General features: G+C 40.6%; 1 protein-coding gene across 1 annotated transcript in view; it reads left to right on the top strand.

Annotated features, from left to right (window-relative positions):
• Nucleotides 1–2,054: 2,054 nt before the first annotated feature.
• ITGA8 (integrin subunit alpha 8) overlaps nt 2,055–15,737 on the top strand; it is a 193,297-nt gene continuing 179,614 nt past the window's right edge. Inside the window, exons 1-2 of the mRNA XM_066585336.1 lie at nt 2,055–2,277; nt 4,784–4,914. Of these exons, the coding sequence (XP_066441433.1) occupies nt 2,114–2,277; nt 4,784–4,914 (295 nt within the window). The 5' untranslated portion in view covers nt 2,055–2,113. The remainder of the gene's footprint in view (nt 2,278–4,783; nt 4,915–15,737) is intronic.

The following is a 15,737-nucleotide window of genomic DNA, read 5'->3' as shown; positions in this document are numbered from 1 at the left end:
GTGCAGAATAAGGTGTTATCACTGGACTGCAGTGTAACTTGTCTGATCTTACAGGGTGCAGAATAAGATGCCATCACTGGACTGCAGTGTAACTTGTCTGATCTTACAGGGTGCAGAATAAGATGTTATCACTGGACTGCAGTGTAACTTGTCTGATCTTACAGGGTGCAGAATAAGATGCCATCACTGGACTGCAGTGTAACTTGTCTGATCTTACAGGGTGCAGAATAAGATGTTATCACTGGACTGCAGTGTAACTTGTCTGATCTTACAGGGTGCAGAATAAGATGCCATCACTGGACTGCAGTGTAACTTGCCTGATCTTACAGGGTGCAGAATAAGATGTTATCACTGGACTGCAGTGTAACTTGCCTGATCTTACAGGGTGCAGAATAAGATGTTATCACTGGACTGCAGTGTAACTTGTCTGATCTTACAGGGTTCAGAATAAGATGTTATCACTGGACTGCAGTGTAACTTGCCTATTTACACTGGATGTACAAAAACATGTAATCACTGAACTGCAAGGTAACGTCTTGTCTTCCAGGGTTTAGAACAAAATGCTATACTAGATTGCAGTGTAGAATAAGATGCCTGATCTTACAGGGTGTAGAAGGAAATGCAATCATTGAACTATAATGTAACTTGTCCTATCTTACAGAGTGCAGAATAAGATGCAATAACTGGACTACTGTACAAATGTAACTTGTCTTATCTTACAAGGTGTAGAATATTAAATAGAAAAAAAGAAAAAACTTTCTTTATAGCTGCGCTACAACATTAACCCTTAGGAAGACAAGGGAATAAGCCTCTAAAAAACCTCAGTTCAAATAGAAAGCAAATATTTTTATTCCCCACATAGCAATCAAATATAAGTAAAATATTAAAAGCAACGCGTTTCAGCGTCTAGCTGACGCCTTTATCAAGCTTATAATCATACTCTTCTAACACACATATAAATACATAAAAAACATGCAATCATTGAACTATAATGTAACTTGTCCTATCTTACAGAGTGCAGAATAAGATGCAATAACTGGACTACTGTACAAATGTAACTTGTCTTATCTTACAAGGTGTAGAATAAGATGCTTCTACTGGACTACAATGTAGCTTGTCAGATCTTACCATGTGTAGAGTAAGGTATTATTACTGGACTACAATGTAACTTGTCTTATTTTACAGGGTGCAGAATAAGATGCTATTACTGGACTACAATGTAACTTGTCTAATCTTCCAGGGTGCAGAATTAGGTGCTATTACTAGACTACAGAATAACTTGTCTGATCTTCAAGGGTGTAGAATAGGATGCTTCTACTGGACTGCAGTGTAACTTGTCTAATCTTTCAGAGTGCAGAATAAGATGCTATTACTGGACTACAGTATAACTTGTCTGATCTTAGAAAGTGTAGAATAAGATGCTTCTACTGGACTGCAGTGTAACTTGTCTGATCCCCCAGGGTGCAGAATAAGATGCTATTACTGGACTACAGTATATCTTGTCTGATCTTACAGGAGTAGAATAAGACACAATCACTGGACTACAGTATAACTTGTCTGATCTTCAAGGGGTGTAGAATGGGATGCTTCTACTGGACTGCAGTGTAACTTGTCTAATCTTTCAGGGTGCCGAATAAGGTGCTATTACTGGACTACAGTGTAACTTGTCTGATCTTAGAAAGTGTAGAATAAGATGCTTCTACTGGACTACAGTGTAACTTGTCTGATCTTCCAGGGTGCAGAATAAGATGCTATTACTGGACTACAGAATAACTTGTCTAATCTTCCAGGGTGCAGAATAAGATGCTATTACTGGACTACAATTCTCTTACATAGGGCAGCAGAGTCTAGGTTACAGCACAAGTTTTCTTGGTTGAGCTGATTGTAAGATGCTATCCCTGAGTTACAATGTAGCACAGATGCTGTTCAGTCCAGGGTCCCTGCTTCTAGCGCAGGACACTACAGGCTGCTCCAGTCAGTAAGACCACCCCCTCCTCTCCCCCCTTCCTAAGGGGAGTGAGTGCAGTGGGTTGCTCAGTGTGTGCTCCAGCAGCTCAGCACTCAGTCCTACCTCTCCTCCATCAGTGCTGTGCTCAGGACCGCTGGATACAAGATGCTACATGAGTGGAGCCTGGCACTGCCCCTGCTGCTCTTCATGCATTGCCCCTCTGCACCCCTGGCATTTAACCTGGATGTAGACAAGGTCACAGTCTATAGTGGTCCCCAGAACAGCTACTTTGGATACTCTGTGGATTTCTACATCCCTGACTCCAAAATGTAAGTGCTACACAGAAATGCAGGGGGTTTGGGTGGAGGAGGGGTATAATAGGAACCTCCTGTGCCAATGTATATACAATATATAATAATCATTTGAGAGACTGGCACTGATCACATGGGCTGATGATGGGTCAGTCCTACAGTCTTATGATGCATCCGAAAGTCTTCCCTGGTCTGAATTAATACCTTGTTCTATTGATGGGGGTAGATGGGACATCAGTTTGCAAATGCACCGAGGAAGTGATTAACCCCTGGCATGCCAAGGCTAAGTGACAATTAATAGCAATTTTCCCCTTTTTCCTTGTCAGTTTTCTTTGTGAAGTGGAGCGGACACTGTGCAGACACTGATAATTGTCATGGCATGCTGGAGGACCCTGCTAGGGACCTGGAAATGACCCCAGGAACTTCCTAGCGTCCTGAGGATGAAGTTCTGCATAGACATAGAACTTGTATATGTTTACCCACTTATCCAGTATCCTTTCTTTTAATAGCAGTCAATGTTAATGTTTATAGTCAATGTGTGTGTATATATATATATATTATTCTTTTTTTTAACGTGTATATATATATACACACACACAGGTTTGTAAACATATAAGCATAGAGTAATAAGAAATCATAAAATTGCAATGATTTGCTGAAATTTCACATATTCATATGATGCCAGCCAACACAAAACTGTTCATAAGTCAGGAAATGTTTGCAATACTGTCAGTGTGGAAAACCTATTGCATTCAGTGCATATGGTTATAACTCAGGGCTCCAATGGTGAGCCGCACACCGTGGGGTCATGAGCCACATGCGGCTCCAGTGTCACTGGCTGGGAAGCATTGCTTTATGGTAATTGTAGCGTCACATATTCTTATTCCATAGGTATTGGCTGCCTGATTGCTAGCTTCAGGGTTACATTGTTCCTGGTTCCGTATTGTTCAGGTATAGTAAGCACTACTAGCTAACATGCAGGTCATGTATTGTAAGGTAACAAAGTGCACTTAGACTGGAGGAAATAAAATGTAACAAGGGCTAGATAGATATGAGAGAGATAGTTAGTTAGATGGACAGTTATAATCCATCTATCTAACATATCTATCTATCTATCTATCTGATAGCTAATAGCTGTCTAATTATCTTTCTATATTAGATAGATATTAGATAGCTGTTAGATAGATAGATATGAGAGAGAGATAGATAGATAGATAGATAGATAGATGAGAGAGATAGATAGATAGATAGATCTATAGATATGAAAAAGATAGATAGATAGATTATATCTATCAATCTATCTATTCCATATCTATCTATCTATCTATCTATCCCATATCTATCTATCTATCTATCCCATATATATCTATCCTATATCTATCTAAAAGCTGTCTAATATAGCTATTAGATTGATAGTTATTAGATAGATAGATAGATAGATAGATAGATAGATAGATAGATAGATAGATAGATATAAGGAAATCTGTTGTTCCCTGTTCTCGGCCATTTAAGGCTAGGTAGAGGATGGCCTCCCAGTACAATTACATACACAGGTGTCCAAGAGGGCCCATAAAAGTTTATGGAGGATCCTTCGCAAAATGTTGTAGTGCATCCCATCCCACCTATCGAATCCTGACCACCTGACACCTTATAAGAGCCAGATATAATGGCATAACATGCACATGGAGATAGATAAATAGATAAATAGTTAGATAGATAGATAGATAGATAGATAGATAGGGGAGATAGATAGATAGATAGATAGAAAGATAGAAGATAGATAAATAGATGGATAGGAGAGACAGATAGATGGATAGATAGATAGATAGATAGGAGATAGATAGACAGATAGATAGATATGAGATATATAGATAGATAGGAGATAGATAGGTGGATGGATAGATAGATATGAGATAAATAGATAGATATGAGATAGATAGATATGAGATAGATAGATAGATAGATATGAGATAGATAGATATGAGATAGATAGATGTGAGATGGATAGATAGATATGAGATAGATAGATATGAGATAGATAGATATGAGATAGATAGATGTGAGATGGATAGATAGATAGATAGATAGATATGATAGATAGTGAGATAGATAGATAGATAGATAGATAGATATGATAGATAGATATGATAGATAGATATGATAGATAGATATGATAGATAGGAGATAGATAGATAGATAGATAGATAGATATGATAGATAGATATGATAGATAGATATGATAGATATGATAGATAGATATGATAGATATGATAGATATGATAGATATGATAGATAGATAGATAGATAGATGATAGATAGATAGATATGAGATGGATAGAGAGATAGATAATATTAATCTATTGAAAAACTTTAGAATGATATTCAGACAGACTTATTGGTAACACTAGTATTAGGTTAACTTAAAAAAACTAGACTATTGCAAATAACCTTTTCCAAGCTGTGTATCACACATGTTTTCTAGGTAGCATGCTAATAATCCATCCTTTTTCACCACTTCTTACAGTACCAGTGTATTGATCGGAGCACCCAAAGCCAATACCACCCAACCGAATATAGTGGAAGGAGGAGCGGTGTATAACTGTCCATTCCCAAGTGCAGGGACTCCGTGTAGGAGGATTCCTTTCGACAACACTAGTGAGTATAACTATACCATGTGTGGAATGAATATCGTCAGAGAACCTTCCACTGATGACCTGACCAGATGACGGCCATTCTCAAGCCACTAATTGCTGTTTTAAAGGTGTTTCTATTGAGGAGTCGGTTGACCAGTTTGGTTTACCAGTAGAAGTATGGAAACTACATATGATAAGAACATCAATGCGGTGGAATGGGTGTGATAATGATTGAGTGCTCTTGTTGCTAGTATGTAGCTTTGAATGATTTAGTTGTGGTTCTTTACAGAGGAGATGCTTATGAAGTTCTAAAGTAATGGTGAGGGATACAGCTGATTTCATATAGGCAACATAGTCAGCTAGGGAGACTTTATGCCAGGGGCTTGTGACTTAAAGGGGGTCATTGGGGGTTAGTAAAAAAAAAACTAAAGACCCTATTTCCAGAAATTGCACTATACCTTTTTATGGTCTGTGTCTGGTATCGCAGCTCTCAAGCCAAGTGATTGGGACCGATCTGCAATACCAGACTTAGCCTGTGGGCAAGAGTGTCGCTGTTTGCAGAAAAAAAAGTTTTTTAAAAATTTGCTCGTATGATCACTTCAACAAACGCAATGTCTACAATTGGCCAACCATAATATCAGACTAAATGTATCCTAATCAGTAGTGTACAATATCGTTACAACATTATTTGTTGTTTTGTTTTTTTTAATCAACTTTTATTAAGATTTTCACAAATCCAGAAAGTCACAAGACATACATGGCATTACATGGACTTAAACTTGGGGAGTACAGCTGTAGTTTCGATAGTCTTGCGGAGTACTTTTGGCAACAAGACGCAACAACTGAGATCTTCCAAATCTCATGTGCGAAAGCTGTAACTCATCCTCTCTTCATATATTTACCTAAACCATGTATATTATCACTATAGCAACCTATCAACTAACAACATCTATAAACAGCAATAAAAAGTAAAAGAAGAGAAATAAGCTAAAATTAAAATAGGGAAAAAAAGAAAGGGGCGGGGGGGAGGGTGGGTTCAAAGCTCTCGCATGGGCATACCTCTGCCCAACACACCGTACTCTGCCTCCAGCATGTTACAACATTATTTGTGATACTAGCAATGTTATACCTATATGTAAATGCCCAAGTCACGAGGCGGTGGGCCCTTTAAAAGGTACATTTATCAGATATTCATACATGGTTAAAAAAAATACTGACCAAGGTAAAAGGAGGCATGATTTAGGATGTGTGGTTAAGGGCGTGGCTTATCACAAAGTATGATTTTTCCTTCATTATTCCAATAGTCCCAGTAGTAATAGTGCCCTCTCTCAGTGCCCCTAATAGTAATCATACCCCCTTTAGTGGTCCCTGCAGTAATAGTGTCCCCTTTAATAACCTGTATAGTAATAGTGCCTCCATTAATGGTCTCAGTAGTAATAGTGACCCACTTATTGTCCCCAATAGTAAGTGCCCCCTTAGTGGCTCCAGTAATAATAGTGACCCCCTTAATGATATTGCCCACTTGTGTACCTACGATCGCGCCATGAAGTACGTTAACACACTCTCTAGATCTGATCTAGCTGCCACTGATGTAATCAGAGACTTTGTCCCCTGACCACTCCCCCTGGTGTCTGCACTCCATACAATAAGTGCAAGAATGCAAACACCAGGAGGACTGCCTGAACTAGAATTTGGGGGGTAGCATACAATACTACCTCACTTGGGCGACAAATCAGTAGGTGAGCCTTTTCAGTCACTGGATCACCTCTAATCTTTGAACATCCGAAATTTGAGGGGCTGCATGTGATTCTTTAAAGCAGTATTGTTGTACGATATTGGCACTTTAAATGGCTTTCAATGTCAGAATTGGATTTTGATTAGTGTTGTTCAGCTGGGTGATAAAATCAGGCAGATTTTATGCTAATGTTGGCTCTCTGCTTTGAGCAGAAAAGACATGTGTTGGCTTAGCATTGCTGCCTTGCAGTGCTAGAGTTCTAGGTTTGAATCTGATCTTGATGGAGACTTGAACCCGGGACCCCACCACTGCAAGGCAGCTGTGCTGATCACTTTAGCCGGCTCCCTTGTTCAAGGGAGTTATACTGTTAATCTTCTGGTCTTTGTTCTGTGGATCAGTGGTGCTGTGCTCAATGGCCCTGTACTCTATGGGTCAGTACTCAACAGTTCTGTGTTCTGTAGTTTCATACTTTGTTTTCTTGTATCCCATGTCTAGTACTCTAGTGCTCTGTGACTTGGCATTCCATGACTAGTATCATTTGCTCCTCTCGGACTTGGTCTTGGCTTCTTACCAGCAGCAGGGTTGCCTTTTTCAGGGCGGGTGCTTCTCTTGAGTGGCCAGTCTGGTTTGAGCGGTTCAGCCAATACCTTGACACCATTATCTACATTTCACCATAGATATTCTGTTTTATCCATCCTCCGGTCTGACTTTGTGTTTGGCTCCGGAATTAATCATCCTCATTTGCGCTTTCATAAAACATTTAACATGTCATAGTGACGTGGCAAACGTTTTGATCACTGTATGTCTGGATGCTGAGACCCTCATTAAATTGCTCAAACGAAGGGGTGGAAGTCTGCCCCTTTAGATGTTGATTGGAGGTAGGTTAGGTGAAGAGGAAATCATAGAAGTCTGCTCTAATGGCGACCCTGCTTGTGGGTAATGTTCACACCTGATGTTTTTAGTAATAATTTATCAGTTCTAGCAGCATTTTTGGTACATCCAATTTAATTTCTGTCTTTTCTTTGTGGGGTATACACTTAGACATCAATAGTGACCGGCATATGTGCAGGTTTATACACTTTGTTCTGAGTTCAGCTGTAGCCGCTAGGATTTATGAATTGCACAGATTTATAGACTGTGTTTTGTGCACATAATTGAAGACTTTGATGGGTATTACTTCCATGAGTATGTCTGTTTAATTTTAGCCTGTTATTGTTTTCTCATGCAACTAATGGTGGTAACGACTTCCACATGTTAATTATAAGCCCAGTAAAGCATTGTTTCCTATTGTCAGTGTTACATGCTTGTAGCTTGATACTTTTATTGTGTTTATTACTGCAGAGTTGTTCCCTGTTGATTTCTTTCTGGCGTCTGAGTTTGCTCAGGACATGCTTCTTCTTTCCTCAGCAACCTAAACTCCATCCAATGCTTACTGTTTAGTTTCAGTGACTTAATATTTTGCATTGAACTTCCATTGCACTTGGATACATTAAGATTTGACATTTTGTACAATGTGGAGATTCAAGGGATGGAATTCCTTCCATGTCCCCATGGCTTTCATAATCACAAATCCATTTCCCTTCTCATAGGCTATTTCCCCTTCTATAGTTCATTAGCTCAGGCTTTGCACCGTTGTTGGAAGGGATCCTTGCTGATTATATAAAATATTTGGCCTTCTCTTCTTTAGAAGAAAATCAAAGTGACTGTTTGGTTCAGAATACAATTAGCATTAATATTGGTAGGTCGCCCTTGCAGGATCATTGCCTAATAGCCAGAGTGGGGAGCAGCTACAAACACTACTCTTTAGGCTACATTCACATGGGCGAGAAAATGGTGCAAGGTTTGTGCATTGCGAGACGCACAAATCTCACACGACTATGAAAGCCATTCTTTCGAATGGAGTCATATACATAAGCGATGTTCGGGGCATATTCTATCTTTTCGGAACGCATCGCCCGTTGATATCAATGAGACCTCGAACGTCTTGCATGCCGTGTGATGTGCATGCGAGTGCGATGCGAGGTTTCCAATTCAAATCAATGGGAAACACTTCCAATCCTCTATCGCGCGTGAAACTCACTCGAGAGGATCCGAATTTCTTTGCGTGTTTCACAGAGGATAGAACCTATTGATTTTAATGGGTTCATTCTTATTTTTCGTAGAAAAAAAAAAGCAGCATGCTCTATTTTAGTGCGCATTTGCACTCCAAAAGCCACTTAATAGTCTATTTGTGCACCTGATATCTGTATAATTGCGCAATATGCTGTGCAATTCCTTGGGAAAAAAACTAATCGGGAACTAATAAGGCTAAATAGCCTTTTAACATGGGGCGTGGCTGTGTCCCATGCCAGTGTGACGGTCTGGATCTGCGCAAAAAGTACATTAAAATGCGCAGATACGCCTGTGGTTCTGCAATGTTCATGATTAGAGATGAGCGAGCGTACTCATTAAGGCAAATTACTCGAGTGAGTATCGCCATTTTCGAGTACATGCCTGCTCGTCCGAAAAGATTCGGGGCCGGCGGGGGTGAGCGGTGAGTTGCGGGAGTGAGCAGGGGGGAGCGGGGGGGGGGGGGGGGGAGAGAGAGATCTCCCCCCCGTTTCCACCCTGCTCTCCCCCGTCGGCCCCCGACGAGCAGGCATGTACTCGAAAATGGCGATACTCGCTCGAGTAATTTGCCTTAACGAATACACTTCCTCATCTCTAATCATGATGCTAAAATGTCGCGCTATCGCGTGCGTTTTGTGCATACACTTGTGGGAAGCTGCCCCTACACACGTGTATATTTGCAGATTTTGGTGCAGAGTTTTCTACGTCTTTAGGTGTATTTTGCAGAAATATTCCGCACATGTGAAGGTCCCCTAACGGTTTTCACGTTCCATGTTACAACAAGAATATTCCTTTGTATAGTATTATATAGTATTGGATGTACCCTGTTTCCCTGAAAATAAGACATACCCTGAAAATAAGACATAGCATGATTTTCCAGAATTTTTGAGGATGCAAAATGATTTTTCAGGCTTTTTGAGGATGCTTGAAATATAAGCCCTACTCCAAAATTAAGCCCTGCTAACAGTTAATTTAAAAAGTCAATTTGAATAGTGTCCAGGCAGCTATACATGTAAAAAAGTTAAACCTTTTTGAACAAAAATTAATATAAGACACTGTCTTATTTTCGGGGGAAACATGGTAGCTGGGGAGTTTAGTGATTTTTACCTGATACTGTGGTAATAGCTCAGTGTTCTTTAATTCTGTACCCCGGCAGAACCAGCACTGTAAGTGTAGATACTTTATAATGGGGATCTATAACTTTTATGGACTCTACAATATACAAGTTATATTAGAGCCATAGTAATAAATGAGGCTGGAAACCAACAGATCTGATACAAAACATATAAATTTGTAATGAGATGTATTCCTTTATAGGCAGCTTTCCAGATCTATTCTGACATTGTGCTGACTTTCTACTGAGTTTATATCTTTCTCATTTCAAAGTAAATGATTTTTTTCCCGATAAGTGCTGGATTGTCCATTTTTTGAGGTTTTCACTCAACAGCTAAGTGTTGCTGTACTCCCACCTGTCATGTCCTGGGTTCTGCACCCTGTAAAATAGAAGTGATGTAAGTTGTAAATATCTGGCAGTGCTTGTCCATTTTTTTTTTCTTTCTTGGATTGCAGTGATCTAGAATTAATAAACTTTGGCAGGATCTGTTGTCCTGTTTTAGAAGTAGATTTCTTTAGCACGGGTCCTGAAGATGTTGAACAATTGGAAATGGTCTTCTTAAAGTTCCTTGCAAGGGTTTCTTAGGGTGGTTTCACATCTGCGTCGGGGGTTCTGGCTTCCTGGCCAAACGGCTAAGTCTTTGGACAGAACCGTACAGCCCTGAATGGATCCCATTGACTATAATGGGGTCCTTCATGTTGCACGTAGCGCTTTTTCTTCCTGTAGTTTGTACCAGATCTGAGAAGGAACCTTCGTCCGGAGTTCCAATGCAGATGTGAAATCTCCTTAAGTCATACACATGTAGAAATGTCTGTGGCTTATTTAGCACCAATAAAGCTTTTCATATCCATATTCATTTGAATGGCGGGTATGTGTGGCGGCCCATAGCCAGTGATAATGTCGTGGGTGCTAATATTGTGATGCAGATTCAGGATACGATCCAGCAGAAGGAGTTACAAAAATATGCAATATTTATTTAAGACCAAAGTAATGCAAGTAAAAAAAAATAACATAACAAGTTATTAATTTTTATTGTACATTTTCCTAAGCACTAGCTACGGCTAACTATATCCTAGGAATAGTAATATTTTATGCCCAGTACATAATAATACCAGAAGAACAGTAAAACATATTGCAGTCTAATGATCAGTCCTGTAGCGCAGGAACTGAAATCCCATAATGTAATGCAACAAGCATATCATCGTTAAAGAATTATCACTCTGCTATCAATACAGTCTTTTATAACACACAGCATTTGATGTCAAGTCGGCAGATTTCTATTATGTAACCTCGCACTCCTGTATCAGTCCATGTATGTGAGCAATAGACATTTACTTATAATCCAAGTCCTTTTAGAGCATAGTACCATCCTATTCAATAGGCCTGTTGATTACCCAGCTGGGTCCCTAATGGCATGCACACCTAATATTTGGGTTTGAGGCCAGCCTCACTTACGCTTCCATTGGATGGTAGTTATCGATTCTACCAACCCAGGCTTGTCTGTGGTCAGGAATACAACTCTACCACTGCTCTCTGTGCTCTTTGTTGCAGTCCGGTTTGCTCCCTAGTCAAGGCTGTAGCACAGACTCTTTCGCTTAGTGTTGGTTCCAAGCCGCAGGTAGCCAACACCCGCTGTTCTCTTCAAGATGTAACTTCTCTTACCATCTCTCACGGGTAGCTGTCTTGCACACTATTTCACCTTTCTTTTGTAGCGCTCCAGCTCACTATCACAGTCCCTTCGCTCTCTCTGTGGCACAGCAGACATTTTCCTTTTATATCACAGATTCAGCCAATCGATGGGCATGCCTATTGAGCGTGTCTAGTTCTAGCATGCCACAATTTGGTGCAAATGCTGGTACACGCTGTAATTTTGGCACCGCTTACAGTCCATCATCATGGCAACATTTTAACCCTTTGGGGGGGGGGCCCCTTACAACAACAGCTGATTTTTGGGTAATTAAGAAGCTGGACCCACAGTAATAAGCTGATCACTTAACTGGCTTCTCGTGAAAAATGTGTTGTCTTTATCCTGAGACAACCCATTTAAAGGTATTTCTAATGCGGAAAAATAGAACTTGTCAGGTTCAAAATGCCTAAAATCTGAAAAATACACTGGCCCACCATTACATGGGCCCCCAACCCTTCAGGTTGATGGCATTTTATACATACCCCGCGATCGCAGCGGGCAATCACCGTCTTCAGATGTCATCTGTCTGTAATGACAACAGGATGTAGCAATGGGCAAAAAAATAGGTATACAGTATTACATATGTAGATCTTTCGAAGCTGCCAATCACTATTTTTAAAGGTAGGAAACCCCTTTAAATTGGCTCTGCTTGTAAAGTTAATCTAAGAACTTGCAAAACCAAACACCAGTTAATCAGACATCATAAATCCCAGTCTCATATTCCGCTCCCCGCAGTGCGATTATACTGAGGATTACTACAAACAGATATGCTGCTTATTTCTGGAACTTTGCTCACAGCGTAAGACAATGAAAGAAGAACAAAGAGAATGAAGATCAACTTCAGCCGGACAGGACTTTCACTCTTTGGGGTTTATGTAAGATTTTACAAGATGATTCCCAGGACTTTGTGGTTATTATGCCACTAAGACTAAGCAGTACTTAGGATGTCGTAAAGACAGATCACGGGGTCATTGCAGACCTTCCAGGACACAGCTATGATCCACTATTCTGGCCACTGGAGTCTCAGATAGTCTGATATCCACTTCCTATCTCATTAGATGTTGAGGATGTAATTCTCTCCCTCCTCCATGGTTTAAACCTCAGCTCGGATTGTACAGATTGGCTGCTGTATATAAACAGAAGCCCACCACAGGCTCACCAGAAAGTCAATGCATTTATTTCCTATTCAATAGGGAAGGAGTGATTATAAACTGGTCCAGATATACTAATGGGAATATACATTGATAATTAGTGACAATTATCAGGTTTTCTAACAGACACCTACGTTTGTGGTTGGTTTTATGTCTGGGTCAACAGGGAAATTGGTACGCCAATATTTTGCCCATCCCAGGTTAAATATATCCCTTTAACTTCACAGAGTTTGAACCATGAGTAGACTCGGAGCATGAAGTATTATAAGAACGTGTTATAATGCTTCTTGACTAGAGTGTCTTCTCGGAGCAAGGGTGAACCATGCATGAAGAAGGTCACACAGAATAATTGCCTGTTGCGCAAGTTTGCCAAATCATTTTTCTAAATTCTGCATATACTACAGAAGGATCTAGAGTATGATGGGCATGATGAAAAGTGTTATACAGGGGTTACTTAGGTTTAGGGTTTTCCAGTATGTTGAATAAACCCATAAAGCGTAATTGGTGCAGTCCTGCAGATGCAATCCATCCTCAATTCCATTTGGTCAAAAAGCTGGAGGGGTCTTGGGTCCCAACAATCATATCTACTCATTAACTTCAGTGTAGTAATGGCTGACTATGGATGGCTCAATGTACACTAATCCAATGCATTTCAGTGAAGAGGCCCTTCAAAGGCTAAGTGCTCCAACCGCATGCTTAGCGCTGGGATATAAGTATGACAAAGCCAGTGGAATTGAAAAAAAACTTAAATTATAACGCTACATTGTAAAACATCCCTTGATACATGTCAATTTATAGCAAAGAAAACAACCAGGTTTCTCTACTATCCTCACTAGAGATGAGCGAGTATACTCCCTAAAGGCAATTGCTCGAGCGAGCATTGCCTTTAGCGAGTATCTCCCCGCTCGAGACTGAAGGTTCGGGTGCCGGTGCGGGGGAGCGGTGAGTAGCGGCTGTCAGCAGGAGGGAGTGGGGGGGGGAGAGGGAGAGAGAGATCTCCCCTCCGTTCCGTCCCGCTCTCCCCCGCAGCTCCCTGCCCGCCGCCGGCACCCGAACCTTCAATCTCGAGCGGGAAGATACTCGCTAAAGGCAATGCTCGCTCGAGCAATTGCCTTTAGCGAGTATACTCGCTCATCTCTAATCCTCACGTATTTATGTTATCATTAGTGATGAGTGAGCTTTTGAAAAGTTTAGTTTGGCCGGGTTACTGAATGTTGGAAAAAAAATTCTGTTTGGTCTAAATTCATTCAAACTGAACCAGATCTTCACCAACACCCCTAAAACTGGTGTATAACACTGTCTAAGAGCCATGAAGGCCCCATATAACACAAGAAGAAAAAAGAAATCGAAAGAAAAAGAAAAGGGAGGAAAAAAGCATTCCTTTTTCTACTCCTCCCATTTTCTTGTTCTTGTTTCCCTTTCTCCTTCTTTTCCCTCTCCTTATTTTTCCTTCTTTTTACTTTTTACTTTCTTCTCCTTTTTCCTCCTTTATTTCCTTTTTTCTTTCCCCCCTTCCTCTTTTTTTTTCTTATCCTTCTTTTTCATCCTTCTCCTTCTTTTCATATTTTTCTTTTTTCCCCTTCTTGCCTGAGGTTCAGGTTTGCGCCACACTGAATTTTTGGCATAGTACGACCTGAAACCTGGTTCAACTGTTTCGTTTTGCTCAATACTAGTTCTAATGTAACAATACATTGATGTTCTATGAATAGTCTTCTTGCTTGCCGACGTCACAGTCTGAGGCCACTTCTAATCTCTCACAACAGAAGAGGGGAGATCAAAAGCTAACATGAGGTTGGCATAGATGCCTCCAGTTTATTTCTATTAAATCTACCTACACGTGTTTCTGATCTTTTTTTTATACAAAAATAGGTTTTTACAAAGCTGCTCCTCAGCCGGGACGCATCTGTTTAGCCCATTGGTCGCATACTTTATGAGATAACATCAGCCTTCTGCAGGATGTGCTTTCAAGAACAAGAACAAAAAAAAATTACTTTAGCATCCCCGATGTAGGAATTGAGAAACACAAGATGACCCAAGTTATATGTGAGCCAACGATTAATCAGAAGATACGTCTTGCAAGGAGTGAGAATTGCTTCCTCCTCCAGACCGTGCTGAGCAAGGCAGAAGATGATCTTGAAGGAACATTGGTCTTGAGAGAAGAGCCAAAACTAAAGACTAAGACATAAGACACTAAGATAAAGGCCTGAACTCCTGGATATTGTCAGAGCAGCCGATCAGAGCCGCCTTCTAAGTACAATGTTTCAAAGTACGTCAACATTTTGCTTTGCAATAAGTTACTTGTGTCTGGCAAAAGGCCGAGGTGAAGAATTCTATATCTGCCCTTCAGAAACATCCATAAGGCCTGACATTTTACGGTTACTTCGCTTGGCTCAAACGTGTTTTATGGCTCAATAATGAAGAGTTCTGCAACTTTCTAAACATTCAATGGGGGGATTTATAAAAGGTTGTGGGGCCACAAGTGTGACATGAAAAAGTTGCATATTTTTGTGCAAGCTGTACTTCTGTTACACAGTGATCGATCTCCCTTGCTTCTGTGTCTTAGTATTCAGGTGTCTGGAAAAGTGGAGTGACAACCCCAATAGTAAGATCCAGAGGCGTAACTTAAAGGTCCCGGGCCCCAATGCAAAATGTGTAGCAGGGCTCCTAATTATAATGCTTTACTCATAGTACTGGGCTCCCTATATGGAGAAGAGAGGCCTTGTGGGCCCCCTAAAGCTCCTGGGCCCGGGTGCAACCGCATCCCCTGCACCCACTATAGTTACGCCCCTGGTAAGATCAGAATAAGGGCGGCGTCACATGAGCATACGCTAAATTGCGCATGCCTCAGCACAACATATTTGTTCTATGAAATATGTTTTTTTTGCGCGCATGCTGATGTATTTTACTGCAGTTTTTGCGCCCACAGGGTGTGTTCACTTGCGTGCGGCAGACAACCATGCCCTAGTTTAAATGGCTATTTCGTTTGAGTTGCGGATATATCCTTTCTCCAGTGGAATTGCACAACATATTGCGCATCTCCTTACATATT

This window comes from Eleutherodactylus coqui, chromosome 12 (assembly GCF_035609145.1).
Source record: "Eleutherodactylus coqui strain aEleCoq1 chromosome 12, aEleCoq1.hap1, whole genome shotgun sequence".
Taxonomy (NCBI): domain Eukaryota; kingdom Metazoa; phylum Chordata; class Amphibia; order Anura; family Eleutherodactylidae; genus Eleutherodactylus; species Eleutherodactylus coqui.
Note: the sequence above shows the minus strand (reverse complement) of the source record. Positions and strands in the feature narration are given on the sequence as shown.